The following is a 22,403-nucleotide window of genomic DNA, read 5'->3' on the forward strand; positions in this document are numbered from 1 at the left end:
CACTGGTAAGGCCAAAAGGAAGCATGTTGAATTGCCACGAAAGGAGCGAAAGGAGGATTGGGGTGGAGGTGGGGCAGCAGAGAGGCCTATGGACCTAGCCATAGCGTGAGAACTCGAGCACGAGCGCCGAATCTGCCTGGTCTCCGAAGAGAAGGGTGCCATTGAAGGGGACCTCCATAAGGAAAGCTTGGCCATCCCCTGAAAAGCCAGTGATCCTCAGCCAGGCGTGGCGCCTAAGGCCACAGTCGTGGAAACAGCTTTGCCCAGTGAGTCGGTCATGTCAAGTTTGCATTGAATAGTAAACTTCGCTGAGTCCCTCCCATCGGTGACAGCTCGGGAGAGTACAGCCCAGGCCTTCACCGGGACCTGTGTGAGCACTTGTGCAACAGTATCCCACAAAGTGTGGGAATAACAGCCCCAAAGGGATGCTGTGTTCACGGACTGCTGTGCCAGGTTGGTGGAAGAAAACATCTTCTTTCCAAATGAGCCCAGCCTCTTGGATTCCCTATCCAGGGGAGCGGTAACGAAAACGCTATGGGAGGTGGAGGCTTGGAGCACTAAGCTCTCAAGGTTAGGGTGTTGAACTTCGGTCCTCTGGAGCGAGGGTGATGGTAGCGGGCCATCGTCCTATTCACAGGAGCCTCTGTCCTGGGTTTGGACTAGGTACCCAACAGGATGTCAGTGACCGCGTCATTGAATAGGATAAAGGTTTCGACATGGAGACTCCCAGCTGCAGCCCCTCTGCCAAGAGATTAGTCTTGACTGCCACCATGGGTAGCTGAAGGTCAAGGACCTCAGTACAACCATTGAGTAGGTCGATAGCTCCTCCATGGCCACAGTAAGGGGAGAAAGCTCACCAGTATCTGGAGACTTATCCAGGCCGCTGGCCTCACCCAGATCCTCACAGCGGTCCACACTCTATTCTTCTTCATAGGGCTGCTATTCTTAACGGTTCAGCGACCCCTACCAGTCTTTCCGAGGCCTGACCAATAGAAATAAGCCTCAGGCTCCGGTCTAGGAGGCAAGTCCCCTGTCAGCGCCCCTCCTGCTCTGTGTCGGAGTCAGGGAGGACAATGGGAAGGGTGCCCCACATGGGGCGTGGTAATAACAGGGCACCACGTGCATCGGGACCGGCACTGGGGAAGGTCGATATGGCACAACTGGCATTGGTCTGGATCCCAGGAATAGATACCAGGGGTCCCACCGGAGCAGAGTCCAGAGACAGCAGTACAGTACCAGATAGGGCCATTACAAACTCTTGTGGCCTGAAAGAGCGTCAACAGGATTGGGCCGCCCACATATGAGACACATGACCTCATAGAACTCTTTCAATTGGGCAAGGGTCGTACAGGCCATCGGATATTCAGGATAGCGCAGTCTCGGACCAGGCACAGGTCCTGGGGAACGAGGCCTAGAACGCGGAGGCTTCCTCGTCTCGTCGACCAATGGACCAGAAGAAGTCGAAGAATGCTTCAACTTCTTGCTCTTCTTTTTGTGCCTCCTACCCAAGTGTCCCGAGGACTTGGAATGGGACGGAGGAGGACTTCAGGCTTTGTGAATAATCCCGGGACCTTTCCCTCGATCTGGATCTCACCTTCCGTGGAGTTGCATGCCAGATGCTAGCAGCTTCAGGAACCACTCCCAAAGCCATGGCCCGGTAATCGCCTTGGTGTTGGGGTTGTGCTCTAGACACCTCAGACAAATGAGGTGTGGGTCCATCGGTTGGTGACAGGCACCGCAGGGCATATAACCCAACATGCACAAAGACATTTCTCCACGCACCAGGAGGTAAACTTCAAAACGGTTGATAAACTGGGGTACTGCTAACAAAAAATTTCCAAGGTCCAGTCCGACTCCCGGAGTAATTCTAAGGTAAGGAATCTGCGCCTAGAAGTTTCTGTCAGATTTAGTGAATAATCACAGATATTCTTCTTTTGGGGAGATTTACTTTGTACTGGACACCACCTACTTTGTGATGGGCCTGGACATGCTCAGAGAAGTTTCCTTTACAGGGACCATAGACAGAAATACAATGTAACCAGCTATAAGGAACATATTCCTTGACAATAGCAGATGGTAATAACACTTACGCTATGTTTGTACAACTACTGTGATACCTCTTTCTTCAAATGTAAATTTAAAAAATCCAATTGTGTGCAAGTTTAAAACAAATACATTTTTCGTAATACAACTGAACACTCTGGCACAACATTTTAAGAACAGCAATGGACAGATAAAAGTATAAAGAAGACTGACCGTAACCGGACACAGTGGTATTCTCTGGAGACTTCTCTCCAAGTACTTCTGTAGCTGCCTTTAACTGTTCTTTTAACCTGCTGATATCACAATCAGCCTTGGCTTTAACAATACTCAGCTCTGTGTACATATCTTTATATTTATCGCTGGCATATTTTTTATCCTAGCGGAGAAAATAAAGGGAGAGTTATAAGCAGTCGTACACTAAGCATATTCTATCTTTGCAAAAGCTAAGAAAGTTATGATCATCTGCACAGTAATTATTGTACTCTTTGTTATTGATCTCCCTACAGGCGAACGGGATCAGAATATCTGCAAGGCAATCAGGACTAGAGCAAGCTTCCTCAAAAGAATTCTGTCACTTAGTTAATACTTTTTAAAAGAGATCAACTGAGAAAGTTACTTCCTTATACTCAACCCGTGACCTCAACCAAGCTAACACTAACAAAAAGCAAGATGATTATGTCCTGGTATGTAGTTGACATACCAGCCTCTGTGTGTATGTTGGTGGAAGGAATAGCAAACTGTGCGGCGCAGCACTAATAATTTGATGACTTTGGCAAGAAATCAAATGAGACTTTTTGATGTTAAAGGAAATGCTAAGCTGTGAAGTATGTTGCACACCATCCGTGGGTTTTTGACCAATTCCTTCAGAAACTGTGCTTTTATCAGTCAAATAAGAGTGTATGTGAATGCCCTGAACCATAAGAGGGACCATGGTAACCTCCCAACGAGACAAACTAAGGCCAAGTATACAGTGTTGACCAGTTATGGCATTATCAAAGAAGTTACTTACCTTCGGTAACGCTCCTTCTGGTATAGAATCTATCTAGCTGAAGATTCCTCATTTTTTGAATATTCCCCAGATGTCAGACTAGACACCAGGATACTTTTCTACAGTACTTTTGTGCACCGGAAGGTGGCACTGTGTGGCCCCACACTGATGCGGTTCTGCTCCGAATGTGACATGTGGGCCTACATGTGCAACACTCTTGTGCGTGGTCAGTGGCTTTCAAACTGTCTGCGCCCCTAGACTTTGAGCCATAAATGCAAATTGGCAGACCAGTGTGCAGATTCCTAGACTTGGGATCTTATTAATGGGTAGAGCCCAATCACAAAATGGGGAGGATGGTAGGGTCGGTGCGGAATTTGTGGCTAGATAGAGTCTCTACGACAAAGAATATTACTGAAGGTAAGTAACTTGTTCTTCTGATAAGAGACCTTGGCTGCCAAGTCTTCACTTTTTGAATAAATAGCAAAGCAGTACCTAAAAGAGGTGGGTTGTGAATGGACTTAAACCAGAAGGTCCAGCAGAACGAGCAAGCAAAGTGACCTTCTCGTCAAATTTGACTGTCCAGACAGAAGTGTTTCGTGAATATATGGAGGGACTGCCATGTAGCTGCCTGGCAGATGTTTAGAACAGGGGGTCTTGTGTGCTGACACAGTGGTAGCAGCTTTGGCCCTGGTGGAGTAGGCACAGAAGCCTTCTGGTAGCCGATTCTTTACAAGACTGTAGGAGATTTTTAAAGCAGATCATTATCCAGAAGAGATGGTACTCTTCTGCACAACCTTGCCTTTACTAGCTCCAGCATCCCCAACAAACAGCTAATTGTCCACCCGGTGTTCTTTCATACAATCAATGTAGAAGCTGAGCGCTCTTTTAGGGGCCAAGTGATGGAGCCTCTCCTCTTCCTTAGTGGGTTGAGGCAGAGCATAGAACAGCAGCAGGATGAGGGTCTGACCTACATGAAATGGTGTTCCAACTTTCGGTAGAACAGAGGCTCTAGTTTGCAGAACCAGCTTATAAGGAAAGAAGGTGGTGTATGGAGGATGAACACATATGTTGAAGCTCACTCACACGCTGTGCAGAGGTGACAACATTCAGAAACACAGTTTCAGTGGTTAGGTGCCACATACGACAGCTGTGGAGAGGCTTGAATGGTGACCACATAAAATAAGGACAAGATTGAGGTCCCACTGGGGCATTACAAACAGAGAAGGGAGAAAAACGTGTTGAAGCCCTTTCAAAAATAGCATCCCCACTGGTGATTTAAACAAAGAGTGCTGCTCAGCCGATGGTAAGAAGACAGAGAGGGCTGAAAGATAGGCCATACCTGTTCCCAGAACAAAGCCTTGCCGGGCGAGAGACTGAACAAATAACAAAACATCAGATAGTTTAACAATGAGAGGGTCAACCTGACAAGTGACGAACTAAACCCCAAATGTGTCCTTATAACAGGCTTATACAATTTTTGTCGAGGGATGAACAATTGTTACTTACCTGTAAACAGGTGGTTCTCCAGTATTGGTGTCTTTCATAGATTCACATGCTTGAATATTCCCCGTCGTCGAAGTGGGAGTCCCTCGGTAAATAAAATACTAATAACATATGTATGTAAAAACATAACACATAGAATACACACTAGAAATATTTGCAAATACCAAGTCATAATTCCCACATAGGAATACATGGCAGAGAGAAAAACACTTGTAACATATCCTTGTCATTATGTTAGCCCACACTACAGCCAATCAGGCGCAAGCACCCCTCCAGAACCTTCTCCTCAGAGCTCAATCCCTCAGATTTTCGCAGCACAGGAGTGACAAAAGAGTCTAGGAGGAGAAGCGAGCCTCTGAGGGGAAGTGGATGGGTGCATGTGAATCTATGAAAGACACCAATACTGGAGAACCACCTGTTTACAGGTATGTAACAATTGTTCTTCTCCAGTATTAGGGTGTCTTTCATAGATTCACATGCTTTAGTAGAATAGTGAGCAGTAGTAGCCGGTCTGAGGCTCGAACCAGCCATGGATAAGCATTGAAAAAACTCAATAATATAGTCATGCATGTAATAACAATAGCCATATAAAACCATAAAGGTGGAGGGAAGACAGAGGCTCACCTTACTTAAAAAGATTGAAACACCCTGTCTGCCCCACTGCCGTATCTGCTTCGTTGATGGCCTACAGGCAGTAGTGTTTTGTGAAAGTGTGCCTGCTGGACTACGTGGCTGCTCGGCAAATTTGATGGAGCGGTACACCGGCAAACAGGGCAGTAGAGGATGACATCGACCTGGTGGAATGAGCCCTCACTGAAGACTAAAGAGGCCTGCCGGCTTTCTGATGGCAGAAGGCAATTGCTGAAGAAATCCAACGTGCAATAGTTGGCTTGGTAACAGGACGTCCTTTGCGCATGTGTCCATAGGCAATGAACAGGTGATCGGACCTGCGAAAGGGCGCCGTCCTGTTGATGTAAAATTTAAGGCATCTTTTAATGTCCAGGGAATGTAGGCGTTGCTCTGCCGGAGATTGAGGATTGGTAAAGAAAGTTTTAAGAAAACAGGTTCATTAATGTGAAAATCAGTGGGCACCTTAGGCATAAATGCTGGGTTGGTACGAAGCACTACACAGTCCGATTTGAATTGGAGGAAAGGAGGCTTAATGGTGAAAGCGTGAATATCACTCACGCGTCGTGAGGAGGTTAGAGCAAGGAGAAGGGCCACCTTCCAGGTCAGAAACTTTAAATCCGCTTTGTGGATAAGTTTGAATGGTGCCTTCATTAATTGTGCCAATACAACATTGAGATTCCAGGTAGGAGGAGGACGCCGAATGGGCGGGAACTTCCTGAATAGAACTTTGAAAAATTGGTGAATGACTCAGGAAGAGCAGAGCGAGGAGGAGCCATCTTGACGGAAACGAGAAATCGCCGCAAAGAAAACTCTCAAAGTGGAATGGGAAAGACCTGATTCAGCCAGTTGTAAAAAGAACGGTAGCAGTTGAGCCGGAGGGGAATGAACGGGATGGATGTTGGCAGCTGCGCACCAGTGACAGAATCTCCTCCACTTTAGCTTGTAAGTCTTAACTGTAGACGGAGCCCTCGCATGAGCAAGAATGTCCCTGCATTCTGACGAAATGTTCAAATGGGCAAATTCAAGGTGCTCAGGTTCCAGGCCGATAATTTCAGAGAGGAGGGGTTCGGATGACAAATCTGACCCTTGTCCATCGTGAGGAGATCTGCTCAAGGATGAAGGAGGATGGGCTCGCACTGGGAGCGGAGAAGCAGCTCCGAGAACCACGCTTGTCGAGGCCATCTGGGAGCGATCAGGAGAATGTTGCAAGGCTGTCTCTGCATTTTCCACAACACGTAAGGCACCAGCGGAATCGGAGGAAAGGCGTAGGCGAATAGATCGCACCAGTTCATCAAAAGGGCATTCCCGCACGATCCGTGGTGGGGATGCCAACTTGCGTAAGATGGGCATTTCCGGTTCTCCGGGGTTGCAAAGATATCCAAGGACGGACGACCCCACAGTTGAAAGCCTGAGTCGAGCGTTGGTTGATGTAACTCCCACTAGTGCAGAGGTCTTCAAACTTTTTGATGCCGAGACCCCCCTGTCAACATTTTCAAGCGTAAGGACCCCCTCCTGACAAAAGTTTCTAAACCTCTAGCTTATGAGGAAGGTGAGAACCAAATTATGCGACAGGCTTGACTAAATTGTGTGTACAGAGTGAACAATGCAAGCGAATTTTTAGTGCAGAGTGATCACTGTGAGAGCAGGGTGAGCGGGTGAATGTTGTGAGTGCATTGTGATCACTGTGAGTGCAGGGTGAGCGGGTGAACGGTGTGAGTGCATGGTGATTGCTGTGAGTGCATGGTGATTGCTGTGAGTGCATGGTGATTGCTGTGAGTGCATGGTGATTGCTGTGAGTGCATTGTGATCAGTGTGAGTGCATTGTGATCAGCGTGAGTGCATTGTGATCAGTGTGAGTGCATTGTGATCAGTGTGAGTGCATTGTGATCAGTGTGAGTGCATTGTGATCAGTGTGAGTGCACCGTGATCAGTGTGAGTGCACGGTGATCAGTGTGAGTGCATGGTGAGCAGTGTGAGTGCATGGTGATCAGTGTGAGTGCATGGCGATCAGTGTGAGTGCATGGCGATCAGTGTGAGTGCATGGTGATCAGTGTGAGTGCATTGTGATCAGTGTGAGTGCATTGTGATCGCTATGAGTGCATAGTGATCGCTATGAGTGCATAGTGATCGCTATGAGTGCATAGTGATCGCTATGAGTGCATGGCGATCGCTGTGAGTGCATTGTGATCGCTGGGAGTGGAGGGTGAGCATGAAAGTGAAGGCGAGAATGAGAAGTGAGTAGTCTGAAAGCAGGGTGCATTCCCAGAAACTTGAAGCGTAGGGTTTTAGATATAAGTTAAACTATTGCTATAATGTCATTAATCAGGGTTCGAGGGTGGAGGAAATAAATAATGTGCTGATCCTGCAACAAACTTCCAGTCTAATGATTAGGGTTACCAGCTCATTATTTTGATGGCCCAGAAATAAGCAGTCACCTACAGCTGTATTTTTTGCACTTATCTGTGAATACTTAGAACAGCAAATATAAATAGAAAGCACTTTTAATTGTGTTCTAGGGATGTCTCAATGATCCATGACTAATAAGTAAAGAGAATAAGACAGAAAAGTCACATAACTAATTAATACATACTTTTTTATTTATAACTCAATTTAGTGTCAAGAGCAGGTCTCTGCAGGATCTTTAAACACATAGCAGGCATGTTTCTTTTGGCAACCCAACGTTATCTTTCTTTTCATTAAATGCATTCTCACACTACAGCAGTAAGTGTAAAAATACAAATGTAAGGAATAGGCAGAGTGGGGGCCCAGGGGGTACTGGAACCATTAAAAAACTAAGTTTAGGTAATCAGTTAACAAAGGCATGTAAATATGTTAATGGTCTTAAAGCCCTGTGAAAAACTCGGGCCGGAGATAAGACTCCAGACACTGCCCAGAGGCCCCAGGAGCTCAAGCTGCACTGCAGCAGCCCGGGCTGAGACTCAGGATGGGGAGGAGGGGGGCTGAAGCCCTGGAGGCCAGGGCAGAAGTGACACTGTGAAGGCGCGACCCCCTTTGCATCGCTCCACGGCCCCCCTGGGGGTCGCGCCCCACAGTTTGAAGACCCCTGCACTAGTGGGTCGAAGACGTGGACCAGCTGAGGGAATCCGCTAAGATGTTGGAGATGCCTGGTAGGTGAACTGCGGTCAGGGTAATTTGGTGACGGAGTGCCCAATCCCAGATCGACTGAGCCAGCTGAGACAGGAGAGGAGATTTGGCTCCCCCTTGCTTGTCGACATAGTGCATACTGGATGTATTGTCCGTTTGGATAAGCACCGATTCTCCCTGGATCAGACGATGAAACGCTTTGAGTGCCAGAAAGATGGCCATCAATTCCAGCCTGTTGATGTGCCAAGAGCGCTGAGGCAGAGTCCACTTGCCCTTTATAGACAGCCCTTGAAAGTGTGCGCCCCATCCGACCAAGGAGGCGTCCGTGGTCAGAATGAGTTCTGGAGCGGTGGTGAGGAAGGAAGTCCCTGCTGCAATGTTGGACAGTTGCGCCCACCACTTGAGAGCCATCTTCATGCGAGCGGTTACACTGATCAGGTCGTTGAAAGAGCCGGTGACCTGACGCCACCGTCTGTCCAATTCCTCTTGGACGGGGCAAGTCTTTAGCCTGAGATTTGGGACCAGATAGATGCATGAGGACGCCATTCCCAGAAATAAATTCAATATCCGGACTGAAACGGACTGTTTTGCACAAATAAGAGCCACCAGGCGGAGAATCTTCAGCTGACGCTCGTGAGACATGAATGCCTTGGCTAGTGACGTATCCAGAGTGGCTCCTAGAAAGTTTCTGCAGGGAGCTGGGTCGACCTGAGACTTCTCGGCATTGATGGAAAGACCGAGGGATCGAAATACGTCCTGACACAGTTTAGTGTCCCGAGACAGCTGGCTGCGAGATTGCTATTTGATGAGGCAATCGTCCAGGTATGGAAAAATTTGGACGCCCTGCAGACGCAGGTAAGCCACCACTGGAGCTAAAACTTTTGTGAAGACACGAGGGGCGGAGCGTAGGCTGAAAGGCAACACCCTGAAATGAAAGTCTCTCCGTCTCATCCGGAAGCGCAAGTACTTCCGATGCCGTGGAAGAATTGGCACATGAAAATAGGCGTCCTGGAGGTCGATGGTGGTCATGAAGTCGTCTTTGGAGAGAAGACGCAAGATCTCTACGAGCGTTAACATGCGGAAGGATTGGCACTTTAGATACTTGTTCAGTGCTCGTAAATCCAGGAACGGACGCCAATCTCCTGCCTTCTTGAGGATAAGGAAAAATCGGGAATAGAAACCCATCCCCTTTTGAGACTTGGGAACCACTTTGATGGCACCTTTTTGTATCATAATACCAATTTGCTGGAAAAGCTCTTTGAGGTGGGCATGAGGCGGGCCAGATGGAGGAGTGTGAGGAGGAAATTTGACGAACTCCAGAGCATGGCCCTTTGCTACAATGTCCAGTACCAAACGGTCCGAGGTGATTGAGGACCATTGAGAAGAGAACAGGGAGATTCGACTTCCAACTTTCGGGGGGAAGGCAAGTCATTGTCTTTTGGAAACGGATCCTCTATAGGAAGACGTCCCTCGATAGGATTTAGAAGATTGAGGACAGGAGGAGTACTGTGGCTGGGAGGAATATCGCTGATTTCCTTGATTGTAGGAGCGGTATTGAGTGGATTCACCACGAAAAGTAGAGCAGGTGCCGTGTCCGCGCGCACCACGAAAAGGCTGCTTACGGAACTGCAAAGTGCCAAAGGAACGAGCAGTGTCAGTGTCCTTTTTGATTGTCTGCAGTGCCTCATCGACGTGTGCACCAAAGAGTGACTCGCTGTCATACGGCATATCCAGGATTTTTGCCTCCTGGCGAAAAGAGGTGGAAAGGAGCCAACCCTGACGTCGCAAAACAGCTGCCCCTGCGAGTTGACGCAAGCCAGTGCAAGCGATGTCTACAGAGCAGTCAATGATCTATTCTGACGCTCTCTCTCCTTCCTGAGGAATCTTTAAAGCTTCCGCTTTGGAGGGCTCAGGGATGAGGGCCACAAGGGCAGACATGTCAGACCACATCTGATGGTCGTAGCATCCCAATATGGCTAAAGAATTTGCCGCCCTCACAGTAGTACAGGGCATCATAGAACATTTTCGCCCAATGGCGTCAAGGCGACGACCTTCCCGATCAGGAGGAGCCGTAATGGGAGAAGTTGGGTTTCTGTAGCGGCGCTGAGCAGCCTGGGTGACCACAGAATCAGGTTTAGGCTGCGCAATCAGGCAAGTTGGGGAACCATGGGGCGCCTTGTACTTTTTTTCTAAGCGAGGCAGTTGCGCCGGGATGGAATTTGGCGGTTGCATCAATTTTACCCCCTCATTCCAGATGAAGTCTATGATGGGGACCGTATGGACCTGCTTAAACGGTTGACTTTTCAAATCTTATAGAAAACAGTCCTCATCTCTTTGGACCCTAGGCAGCTTAAAGCGTTGAGCCGCTCTATCCATCAGTTGGTGGAAGCTTGCAATGTCCACAGAGGGAAATCCCCATGCGTCACGGGAGGTGGGGACGGCGTCTGGATCTGGTAATTGTCCCACTCGGCCATATTACCATTGTCATCATCCTGAACCTCACCATCCTCTCGCTCTGGGCGGACATCATCCTCCTCATCGGCATACACTGTAGTGTGTATCTGAACAGAAGTTTGAACTTGAGGAGATGGCGTTGCTGGTTGTGGCAGCGGAGCAGCAGCAGGAGCTGCAGCAGGCGCAGGTGCTGTAGGCACCGGTAAACCCTGGTGAGATGGTGGGAGACACCTGTTGTAATCTTCCAACATGAGCTGGAGATTGGAGATGAGAGACAGAGGCAGTGTCGCTGTAGGAACTTGAACAGAACGTTCTTCTTCCTGAAAATACAGATCCTCATGGTCCTCACCATAGTCCTGGCATTTAATAACCAATTCAGAAGGACTTCGTGCCGTTCGAAAGTGATCATCCACATCTTCCTCAGAACCAGAGTCATGCTCAGAACCTGTGGCAAACAAAGGTGATGGAGGCTGCATGTCACTTGGAATGGATAGCTGGTCCACAGGCTCCTGGCGACGCTGGTGCAAAAGGTCAACGGTGAAAGAACCAGACCCGGATGAAGGAAGCGGCACCAGTGGCAAAGAAGCAAAGGAAGATGAAATCGGCGTCGACAAAGTTGTCGTCAAAGTAGACGATGACGACGGCATAGGCGTCGATGAAGCTGCCGTCGATGGAGTGGGCGGTGAGGAGGCACTCTTAACAACTCTCGTCGATGAAGATCTTGCTGACGACGAGAGTCTTCTTCGACGACGAGGTGATAGGTATTGTCGATGAGACAGTCTTAAAGCTGAGGCATACCTTCGTCGACATTGACGCAGCCGTCTTCAACGTGCCAGAAGCAGAAGTCGTCGTCACTGTTGTGAGAAGTTGGCCTGATATATAATGTTCACTATTTTAGTGAGCACTTTGTATCAGTCCAAACAACCCTTATTGATGATTGGTTGTAAGTCAACCTTATAGACCAGCTATCCTAGTAGCATGGATACGAGCAGTCTTCGGGCTAAACTCTAGAGGGCGTGTTAAGCCAGCTGTTATACCATCACATATACCCCTTGAACACCAAGTGAAAGGACACCACACAAGTGTTATGAAAATAAACAGTGTATTTATTTAGATCACAACAGCCCTGTACTCTTTATGAGGACAGGGTACTAAGCACACAACAAAACTCTTACGAAAATACTTTAAGTTGCACAATTTACACAAATGCCCGAGGGGCACGAAAAACCATATACTTCAAAAGTGGAATGCGAAATTACTAGCAGGTAAGTACTGTACTAATAGGCTTTGGAATCGCTAGGACTGGACTACTGAACCTTCAGATTACTAGCAGGAGGCCTAGGGGACTCGGGTGCAGAGTGTGCACTCTCACGCGGGATGCGGGACAAAGTCTATGGTTGCTAGGAATTACAAAGTTAGTGATATCGGACGAATCAGACTAGGTAGAGCTGAAACGAAAAAGGATCTGGACCCTTGGATAGTGAGGCTATGCTGGGGCACCGAAATGCCGAAGTTACCTAGCCCAGGGGCTGCGGATGCATAGGTCTGGAAAGACGTCGGGAATCCTCGTTGCAGTCTATGGAGCCTGAAAGAAGAAGTTGCTGGCAGGCGACCAGTGAAGAGATTCGGATGGATCCAAGCCTGGATCGAAGATGGAAGACACCTGTAAGCAGAGGGGACCAAGTTCTGAATCACTAGCCAGTGATTAGATGGGCACCAGGATGGCACCGGATGGAGTCACCTCGACCAGGTGAGTGGGCGACGCTGGGCTCTGCAGTCTCACGGACCAGGAGGCGTTGTCGGCGACCAGGATGGAGGTGCGAGCTGTCCCACGATGGTATCTGCTGTCGACGTCGCTGGACCCAGGATTGGGGCAACAAGTCTTGGCAAATGCAAGCCCACGCGGTGGACTTAAAATGGCGTCTGGAGTGGACCAGGAGGGTCCGGGGTGCTCCTCTTTTGGAGGGGAGCAAGGGCCAGTCTGGAGCAACCAGACCAGCAGTGTTGATGTCGTTGTTCGTCGTCAGGAAGGCCACAAGCCAGCGGGCTAGTAGCCAGACAATGCGGTGAGCAGCAAAGAGCAGAAGGGCCCCACGCAGATCTGGTGGATGCTGGAGGGCTGAACTTCGGTGCTGGAGCTGCTCAGGGTTGGGGCTTCTCGGACCCCAAAGCACTCACTCGAGGATCCCTCGGCGGTCGTGCTGGGCAGTCTTGAAGATGGCCGGTCCCTCGAGGTCTCGTCGCACCCACGGATCTCAGCTGGGCTGACGATGTGGGTAGAGGTCAGAGGTGCCAGGGAAGCCGGGTCTCGTCGTGCTGGTCAGTCGGATTCCGGAGGAAGGACATGCAGCAAACCGCAGTGTTCTTGGATGGTGCCTGCGGGTGCAGGGTGACTACTCCTTAGTCACAAGGGAGAAATCTTGAGAAGAAGTCGAGAGTTCCTTTCGTAGAAAGTAGTTTCAGGATTCAAAGATGATCTAATTTGGAAGGGGGCCCGCTCCTATCTTTATACTCGGAAAAGGGGCTGGCACGCGACTAGGTCCTGCCCAGGGGTGGGACCAGGAAGGGGGGTGGTTACACCCCTCTCCCATGCCGGACTTTCCCCAGCTCAGGGGCTGGTGTGCCCCTAGAACTGGTTCTAGCCGGCAGATGCATAGTGAGCACCGGGGTGCCACTTGCAGTCACCTTCCTCTAAAGCCCTGCCTACCCAGGATACACAAAACCCTGTCTGGGATGGTGCTAGCACCGCCCCTGACAGGAAACCCTTTGTCCAAGCTCCCCTCGCTGGAAGGACTCCCAGCTGCAGGGGGTCAGACTTGTGTCTGTGGTGGCAGCATCCATTTTGTGATGCTGAGGCTCGAGTTAACTTTAACCGGGGTTCACAGTTACATACATGTCGTGTCCCAGAATTGGCGAGGGGTTAGTATTCCAATTCGTATGACACCTTACTCGAAATGTTTTGATAAAGCGATACCAAAGATAGCATATAACTGCGAGGATTATAATGCACTTAAGAGTATATGGTATGCGTTATCATGGAACAGCTATTAGGACTTGGTTCCGCAAGCTTCAAACGGGCTCAGCTCATGCCAGAGCACCATCTCACACGATTCCAAGCACTCTGCCTTCAGGATTGTCAAGGCCTGCCATAGGAGTGACTGATAGGAATCTGTGTGTCCATTTTAGGGTTAGATATAGGTATACTAAATCTAAAGCAAAGGGTGTTTACACCACCTTGCCCCAGCTGTCGTGCAGCCAGTTGTGTCAGATTTAGATGGCCAGCCAGGGGTGGCATAATACATGCTGCAGCTACTGGTAGGCCCTGGGTATACCTATGCCCTGAGTTACTGGGTCTGATAAGGTGGCCCAGTACCAATTGGTAAATGCACCTAAGGTACACGTGTCAATTTAGTGAGAGAACAGCAAGGCTGTGGGTCTGATTAGCAGGCCCACAGCCAGAGAAGTCGTAAACCAGTGAAGCAAAAAGCAAAAATCTGGGGTGATCATAGGATTGCAGACCCTACTCTCCTACAACTGTTGTCGTCGACGAACCGGAGACGGCCGATTTCGTCGTCCGGACGATCGTCGACGCTCCCGTCGACAATTTCACATGTTTTTTGGCAGAAACATGATGGGAAGAAGCCGTAGATGCCTGAGAGTCAGATCTCGTGGGCGTAGGAGTAGCAGGAGGAGGTGAAGACACCGCAGGAGCCACTATGAGTGAAAGTTTCTTCTTCTATAAGAAGGGAGAAGGCAAATCCTGCACACTGCTACGTTTTGAGGCGGCTTTAGAAGTTCCTGACACCGGGCTTTCTGCGTCAGAAAGAGCTGAATCTTTATCTTTTAGCCGTTGTAACCAGAGGAGGAGACGACCTTCTCTATCTTTAAGTGTCTTAGTGGAGAAGGTCCTGCAGATCTTACATTTGCCTACCTCATGGTCGGGATAAAGACAGTAGATACACTTCTTGTGGGGATCTTCAGAGTAGAGCCGCAACTTCCCACAAGAAGAACAAGGTCTAAATAAAGATTTCTTACTTGAAGACATAGTAGAAGTCACTTGAAAACCAGAAGAAGTATAAAAAACTGAGCAGAGCTCAGGGAGACACCCTTCACACGACGTGCGGTAGAAAATCTGAGGGACTGAGCTCTGAGGAGAAGGTTCTGGAGGAGTGCTTGCGCCTGATTGGCTGTAGTTTGGGCTAACATAATGTCAAGGATATGTTACAAGTGTTATTTCTCTCTGCCATGTATTCCTATGTGGGAATTATGACTTGGTATATTGCAACTATTTCTAGAGTGTATTTTATGTGTTATGTTTTTAAATACATATGTTATTAGTATTTTATTGCTATTTTATTTACCGTGGGACTCCCACTTCGACGACGGGGAATATTCAATCATGTGAATCTATGAAAGACACCCTAGTACTGGAGAAGCCTGGCTGCCAAGATGACATCAACCACCTCGGGAGGAAAGCCAAAGAAGTTCAGATATCCCCTGCTCAATCTCCAAGCATGAAGGTGGAGATTGCGAAGGCCCGGGGGCAGAGTCCAGCTCTATTGCTGTGACAGCAAGTCCTCCTGGAGGGGCAGCCTGATCAGAGGACATATGTTCAAGCCGAAGAGTTCTGGGTACCAAACTCCCCATGCCTGATGCGGAGCTACTTGGATGACTTGGACCAGGTCTGTCCTGATCTTCTTGAAAACTCAGGACAGGAGTGGTATTGACAGAAAGGCATACAGGAGCCCTAAGATCCACTGGAGACAGAACACCTCACCAAGCGAGCGATGCATTGGAAATTCCAAGAATTGCTGACAGGGAGCATTCTCAGCAATGTCAAATAGATTGAGTCAAGGTTCTCTTAATGCCTAGAAGAGAGCTTGTGCCACCTCAGACTGTAACTGCCACTCATGATTCGCTACCAGCTGACAGCAGAGTTCCACCCTGGTGTTCGGTGAGCCCACCAGGTGGTTCGCCACCAGGAAGATTCCTTGGTGGTTCAGTCAATTCCAGAAACACAAGGCCTTCTGGCAGAGTGTCCATGACCCTACCCAATTTTTTTTAGCAGTACAATAGGTTGGTGCTGGTGTCCACGAGCACCTGTACCAGCCTCCCCTAGATGGACGGCAGAAAGGCTTTCAACACCAAGTGGATGGTCCTCAGCTCCAGAAAATTGATATGGAGCCGGGACTCCGCTGAACACCAGAGGCTTCTGATCGTCACCTCTCCCAAGTTGCCCCACCAGCCAAGAAGTGAGGCATCTGTCACTATTGTCAGCTCTGGGTTGGGAAGGGAGAGGGGTCTGATGCTGACCCAGTCGCGGTCCAGTAGCTACCACTTCAAATCTTGGACATCACCCAGTCGCGGTCCAGTAGCTACCACTTCAAATCTTGGACATCCCCTGAAAAGCCAGTGGTTCTCAGCCATGCATTGTGCCAAAGGGCTCCCAACAATGAAAGTGCTCTACTTTGTGAGTCTGTTGTGTCCAGTCCATATTGTATGGTGAACTTTGCTGCGTCTTTCCCATCAACAGTAGCTTAGGAGAGTATGGCTCGGGCCTCCTCTGAGACAATAGGCACCACTTGCACAACTGAACCCCAGATCATACGGAAGTATTGGCCCATAAGGAACACATGTTAACCGACCACAGTGCAAGGCTGGCAGATGAGAACATCCTCTTCCCAAAGGCATTCAGCTTCTTGGATTCCCTATCGGGTGGCATGGTAGGGAACGCACAAGGGTTTACCCTCAAGCTGTCCATTGTGGGGTGCTAGGTAAGGAAACTGGGGTCCCCTGGAGAAGGGAGATGGCAGTGAACAATTGTCATATGCACAGGAGCAGCTGGGCTTGTACCAGGCCCGAATAGGACATCACCAAGGGTTTCATTAAAGGCGAGTTAGGTTTCAGATGGGCGACTCCTGCCTAAAGCACCTCTGTCAAGAAATGAGTCTCGACTGCTACTGAGGGCAACTGAAGGTCCAAGACCTCAGCTGCGCTATGCACCACCATAGCGCATGAGGCACACTCCTCCATAGCCACAGTGGGGAAAGAGACCAAGCCAGTGTCAAAAAAGATGTCTAACCCTCTAGCATCCACCAATTGCCCAAACCAGTTGTTTCAGTATCACCTAGGAAATTCTGACATCACATAAAGATTCTCAAACCCCCTCCCATTTATCTTTCTCTCCTTGCCTGTCAAATGAAAAAGACACTGGCTTCGACTCAAGGGCATGGTCCTGGTCAGCACTGGAGTGGCGCCAGGAAGGTTTAGGTATTGCAGGCGGCTCTACTCCGGATCCATGGGACCTATTCGAAGCTGAGGTCAAACTCGCTAATGAGGATCCAGTGGGGGCCCTCGCCCAAAAGTGCACCAGAGTGGTCGGGCCATCCAAAAATGAGGTTCTGGTATGTTGGTTCTGCATCGCAGGATGTTCACTGATGGTCATATACCTTTGTGCTGTGTGCATGGCATATATATATATATGTGATCAAGACACCTTGGTGTGTCGAAACGCGTAGCGATATCCGGTGATTAAAACCTCACAACTGAAATCCTTGAGTGCGCGACTTCTTGCTTCATTGCAAAACTTTGGAATTGTTTATTGAAACTTTCGGCGGAGGGTTTGCCGAATTTTCGCGCCACCTGACCACGGGAGGAGGTCCCAGCAGAACCCTGTGTGCTTCGGAATATATATATATATATATATATATATATATATATATATATATATATATATATATATATATATATATATATATATATATATATATAATATTCACAGAAAAAAACCATAGGTTATAGTGGATATATAGTTAGGAATTTGCATTTACAAAACCTTGAAAATTCAATGAAAAAACCATTGGTTTTAGGCCATATATAGTTAGGGATTTGCATTTACAAAACCTTATTTTACTCGCATAAAACCATTGAAATTCCATATATAGTTATAAGCGCTAACTATATATCGCGCACCCGCAATCCACTGCTGATGATGTCACATATTACATCATTCATGACATGGTTAGTGACATCACTGATGACATCACTGATGACATCTCAAATGACATCACTGATGACATCACTGATGACAACACCCAGTGACTGTATGTTTCTGTAAAGTTAAAATATCTCTTACATATTGAAGAATGAGTGGATATATAAGTGTCTGGATGAAGGATTTAGTAGGTGCATGACTGACTGTATGAGTGAGTGATTAAATGTGTCTCACTGAGTGCATGGGTTAGTGACTAAACTGTCTTAATTTGTGCATCATTATGTCTGTTGTTCTGTAAACTGTTGCATGTGTTGATAAGTAGCTATATGAGTAACTATATGGGTTATTGATTGGTTGCCCAAGTATTTGTATGGGATACTGAGTGTGTGTGTGGGTGGCTGGGAGGTGTGTGACTCTGTGCATAGATGTGTGAGCAGTTGATTCACTAGATGTATGGTTTCAAAAGTGCATGTGGAAACAGCTGTATGGGCGGTTGACTGTGTGCATGAGTGTATTGGTGAGTGAATGGATATCTCAGTGCTACATGTCAAAGTAAGTACATATGTAAAACACAGTACATGTGAGAGTTGACATATATAAATAACTGTGCATAAGAGCCAGTGAATGTGTGAGTGGCTGTATGGATCATTGTGAACTTGTATCAGGGATTGTATAATAGAGTAAATATGTGTTAGTATATGTTTGAATAAGTAAAGTTTGTATAACTGTATAGTTGAGGAAATGGAGGTGTGATTGATTCTTTGCATGACTGACTAGGTGTGTGAGTAACTCCATGGATGAGTGACAGTCTGTGAGTGTCTGTTTACACTGATTGTATCTAAGGTTATATTAGAGTCTGAAGAGGTTCATCGTATTATCACATGAATGATATCATCAGTGATGTTATCAGTCATGTCAAATGAGATGTTTTCAGTGATGTCATCAGTGATGTCATTTGAGATGTCATCAGTGATGTCATCAGTGATGTCACTAACCATGTCATGAATGATGTAATATGTGACATCATCAGCAGTGGATTGCGGGTGCGCGATATATAGTTAGCGCTTATAACTATATATGGAATTTCAATGGTTTTATGCGAGTAAAATAAGGTTTTGTAAATGCAAATCCCTAACTATATATGGCCTAAAACCAATGGTTTTTTCATTGAATTTTCAAGGTTTTGTAAATGCAAATTCCTAACTATATATCCACTATAACCTATGGTTTTTTCTGTGAATTTCATTGGTTTTTTAATAGCAAATATGAAAAGCTTTAAAATGTCAAGTACGTGATAGATAAAAACATTTTCGTATTTATGCACGCTGATGTGCTTTGAACGCTGCACCCCCCCCCCCTCCCCTCTTTTGTCTTAGTAGTACTCTCTCTTTGCAGATACTGAAGGGTAGTTAACGCAGGCCTTTACCCCCGTTGTAATCCGTCGTGCCTGCTTGTCTCTCCATTTGATTGATTGTTGTCCAAGCATTTACTGTTTTAGAATTGGTTCTCTTTGGATCATTCTCTATTTACAAACAAGCACAAAGTCGCAATACTCTGTTTAGTCTTTGCAGATAGTGAAAAATCGTGTAAAAAAATAAAAGTAATCGAGCAAAATCAGTAGGCCACTAATTGGATCTCTTTTTGACCTCGCTAAAATAGAAATATTAGGAACAACCCTTCATGAGAAATACGAAAATAGTGAGATGAACTGAGCTCCACACCATGAGGGCTGCAAGACAGCTCGGCTCCATCACCCATCCCGCACAAAATAACGACAAACCCTATGCAAATATTAAAAATATAGACAACACACCAGCAAAGAAACAGGGTAAAACATTTTATTAAAAAACTATTTACATAACGTTGGTTTATAAGATGATGTCAGTAGTGGACCGATGTGTGAATAGGTCGAAAGCAGCACAAGGCTCCAAGATCCGGATGGCAAGCTCCTGGATGTTGGGTGCCATAGTTCAGAGTTCTGAGTTTGAGCCTTTTTCAATGCCTGTGCTTTGTTGAATCAAAATGGCGGCTTGACACAAAGCTGACTCAAGCGTTGCTACTGATGCTATGCAGACCAAAACTGGTTTTCAGTTTGTACATTTTTCTAGATTTTTCAATCCAAGTTTGGTTGACTTTGTAGAACGATGGCTTCAAATTTTCAACATACGGTGTGGTGGCGCTGACTGGGAGGGGGCGCTTCGCTCCTGCCCCCTCCCCAAGTAAGATTTTCATACGTGAAAGTACGTTAATGGTTTTGGTCCCTGAGTTGCTTCGATGTCACTGCCATTCTCAAATGGCATAAGTTCTGGATGTTGGGTGCCATAGTTAAGAGTTCTGAGCAGCGCTTGTAACACTGTCTGAAGCTTGTTTCCACCTACTGCAGCTTCACTATTCTCAAAGTAAGTGAGTGTCATTTGTGGACCTGACTGCATTAGAAAACAATGTGATATGTTACCTTCCTAAACAGCTTGACGGAGGCCCCTGAGGGGCGGTGTGATGGCCATGGACTCGGAGAAGACGCTTGGCTCCGACACCCTCCCCAAGTCTTATAGCACTGGTGTAGCCTGAGATCGCCCCCGACATAGGCGGCCGGCTCCTGGGGTCCGGCGGAACTTTTTGCCTTTTGATGACTCTTCAATTCTGAACCTTGTCCCATCCAGCTGAGTTGCGCCCACTCTTGCGGCTACAGCGTCTTCCCCACCATCCAGCTGAATTGCGCCCACTCTTGCGGTGCAGCGATAGGCGGCTGCCACAGGACTCTCAAAATGGCGGCCGGCTCTTCGCTTTTGGGCCTGGTCCACTAAAATGGCCCTGGGACACCTTTGAACTCGGACGCTTCCCTGATAGGGCTTGGGTCCCATTCTCGAAAAGCGTCCCCTCAGCCGTGAAGATTCTACAAAAGTCTTGGGGGCCTCCGACTCCCGCAGGCTTCTGGTGGGGAGCGGCTGCCATGATTGCTCGTGGAATGGCCACGACGGAGCTACGAGATGGTAGTGGTCTCATGCTGACGCCAGCTTTAGTCTGAAACATCCAGAAACACTGTAGACTACCAATTCGATCAGTTCCGGTAGCGCCCCAACATGACCCGGAAGAGAAGAACTTGCCCTCCCCTCTTTGACTGATGGTTCTTGTTGCCTGTCCCCTCTGTTGTCATTTAACAGAACTTTTTGGACTGCTGAAAGGGGTTGTGTTCCGAACGCTGGTTGGTGGAGACATTTTGACTATATTCTTGACCTACGTTGTCGCGTAATGCGTTATATGACACGCCGCGTTACCGCACCCGGAAGTGATCCGAGGCGCGGCGCGCAGCGCGTAACGTAAGCATAACAGGTCATGTGACTTGTTAATAAAACTTTTCATTGGTTCATTTTACTTTTGTTAATTTAATGATGAAAAGCTTGGTCATATGACCTAAAAATTACGCTTTTTATTGTTTTCGAACAATATTTTTTTTTCAAACATATGTTATAATATTCCAGGCTAATGTACTTTCCCGGAAAATTTACAACTGTCTTGTAAGTAAAATATATTCCTTTTTCGAGAAAAAGGGCGTTTCTTCCTTCCATGACGGAGCCGTTGAGTAAAAGAGATTCGGCCTGCTGTCTTAGTCGCCGATACGCCTGATTATCAGATTCTTATCGATCACTTTATATTGCAGATATGAAAAACACAACTGCCCTTAAGCATTTATCTTTACTGCGTTCCTACATATTATACCTTTTATCCGTCATGTAATTGGACTGCTTTATTTCACTTGCCTTTACTGATTCGAAAACAGTGACTAAAAGTAAAAACTTTACCAATGTAAATACTACTACCGTGTTTTGTTTTAAAAACCTTTTTTGTGAAAATGTCAGTATACAAATACGGGCCTATAAACACGTGGGCCGGCCACGGAGCAAACTGAAATCGTATATGATGAGGAGACATTTACACTGTAGAAGAACGTAACGAGCGGGCCATTAGGTTGCAAGAACAAAGGTGTCTAACAGTTGCGGAATCGGTGGACGTACATTTTGTAATTAAAATACGACAGGGCCACTTACAATAACATTTTCTAGATATACATTTGCGGGCAAGGAGTTACGAGTCCCATTTATACCGGCGCCATTTTGGGCGAGGCCGGGCAGGTCCAAGATATAGTCAAAATGTCTCCACCAACCATCGGCCAGACCAGAACCCCTTTCGGCCCTTTATGCTACAAGATGGTGTCTTCCATTCAGAAAATATTGTTGGCAGCATTTTGAAAGGAAACAGAAACAGCCGTTCTCCTAGTGAGTTTCACATTGTTACATTTAGGAAGAATGTTGAAGAGTAGTATGTGGAAAATCTGAAGCCATTTTTCTACAAACTCTCAAAATTGACTTGGATGGAAAAAAAAAACCTGAAGAATGTACAAACTGAAAACCAATTTTTGTCTGTATAGCATCAACAGTAACGCTTGAGTCAGCTTTGTGTCAAGCCGCCATTTTCATTCAATCAATAGCGTCCCCCTGCACACATTCAGGGACCTGGTCGTGTCTTCAGATGAAACGCATTGTAGGAAAAGAAGCAGAAAGGAAAAGGCAAAAAGTTCCGCCGGACCTAGTGAAGCTGCAGCAGGTGCAAATAAGCTTCAGACAGTCTTACAAGCACTGCTCAGAACTCTCAACTGAGGCACTCAACATCTAGGACTTGCCATTCAGA

At 47.3% G+C, this 22,403-nt stretch overlaps 1 protein-coding gene across 1 annotated transcript in view; it reads right to left on the reverse strand.

The window, feature by feature from the left end:
* The window catches only part of MPRIP (myosin phosphatase Rho interacting protein), a 564,937-nt gene that overhangs the window by 110,534 nt on the left and 432,000 nt on the right, over window positions 1-22,403 (reverse strand). The window contains exon 20 of the mRNA XM_086940861.1: window positions 2,257-2,419. Within this exon, the coding sequence (XP_086796987.1) occupies window positions 2,257-2,419 (163 nt within the window). The remainder of the gene's footprint in view (window positions 1-2,256; window positions 2,420-22,403) is intronic.

Source organism: Lissotriton vulgaris, chromosome 10, assembly GCF_964263255.1.
Source record: "Lissotriton vulgaris chromosome 10, aLisVul1.2, whole genome shotgun sequence".
In the NCBI taxonomy this organism is placed as follows: Eukaryota; Metazoa; Chordata; class Amphibia; order Caudata; family Salamandridae; genus Lissotriton; species Lissotriton vulgaris.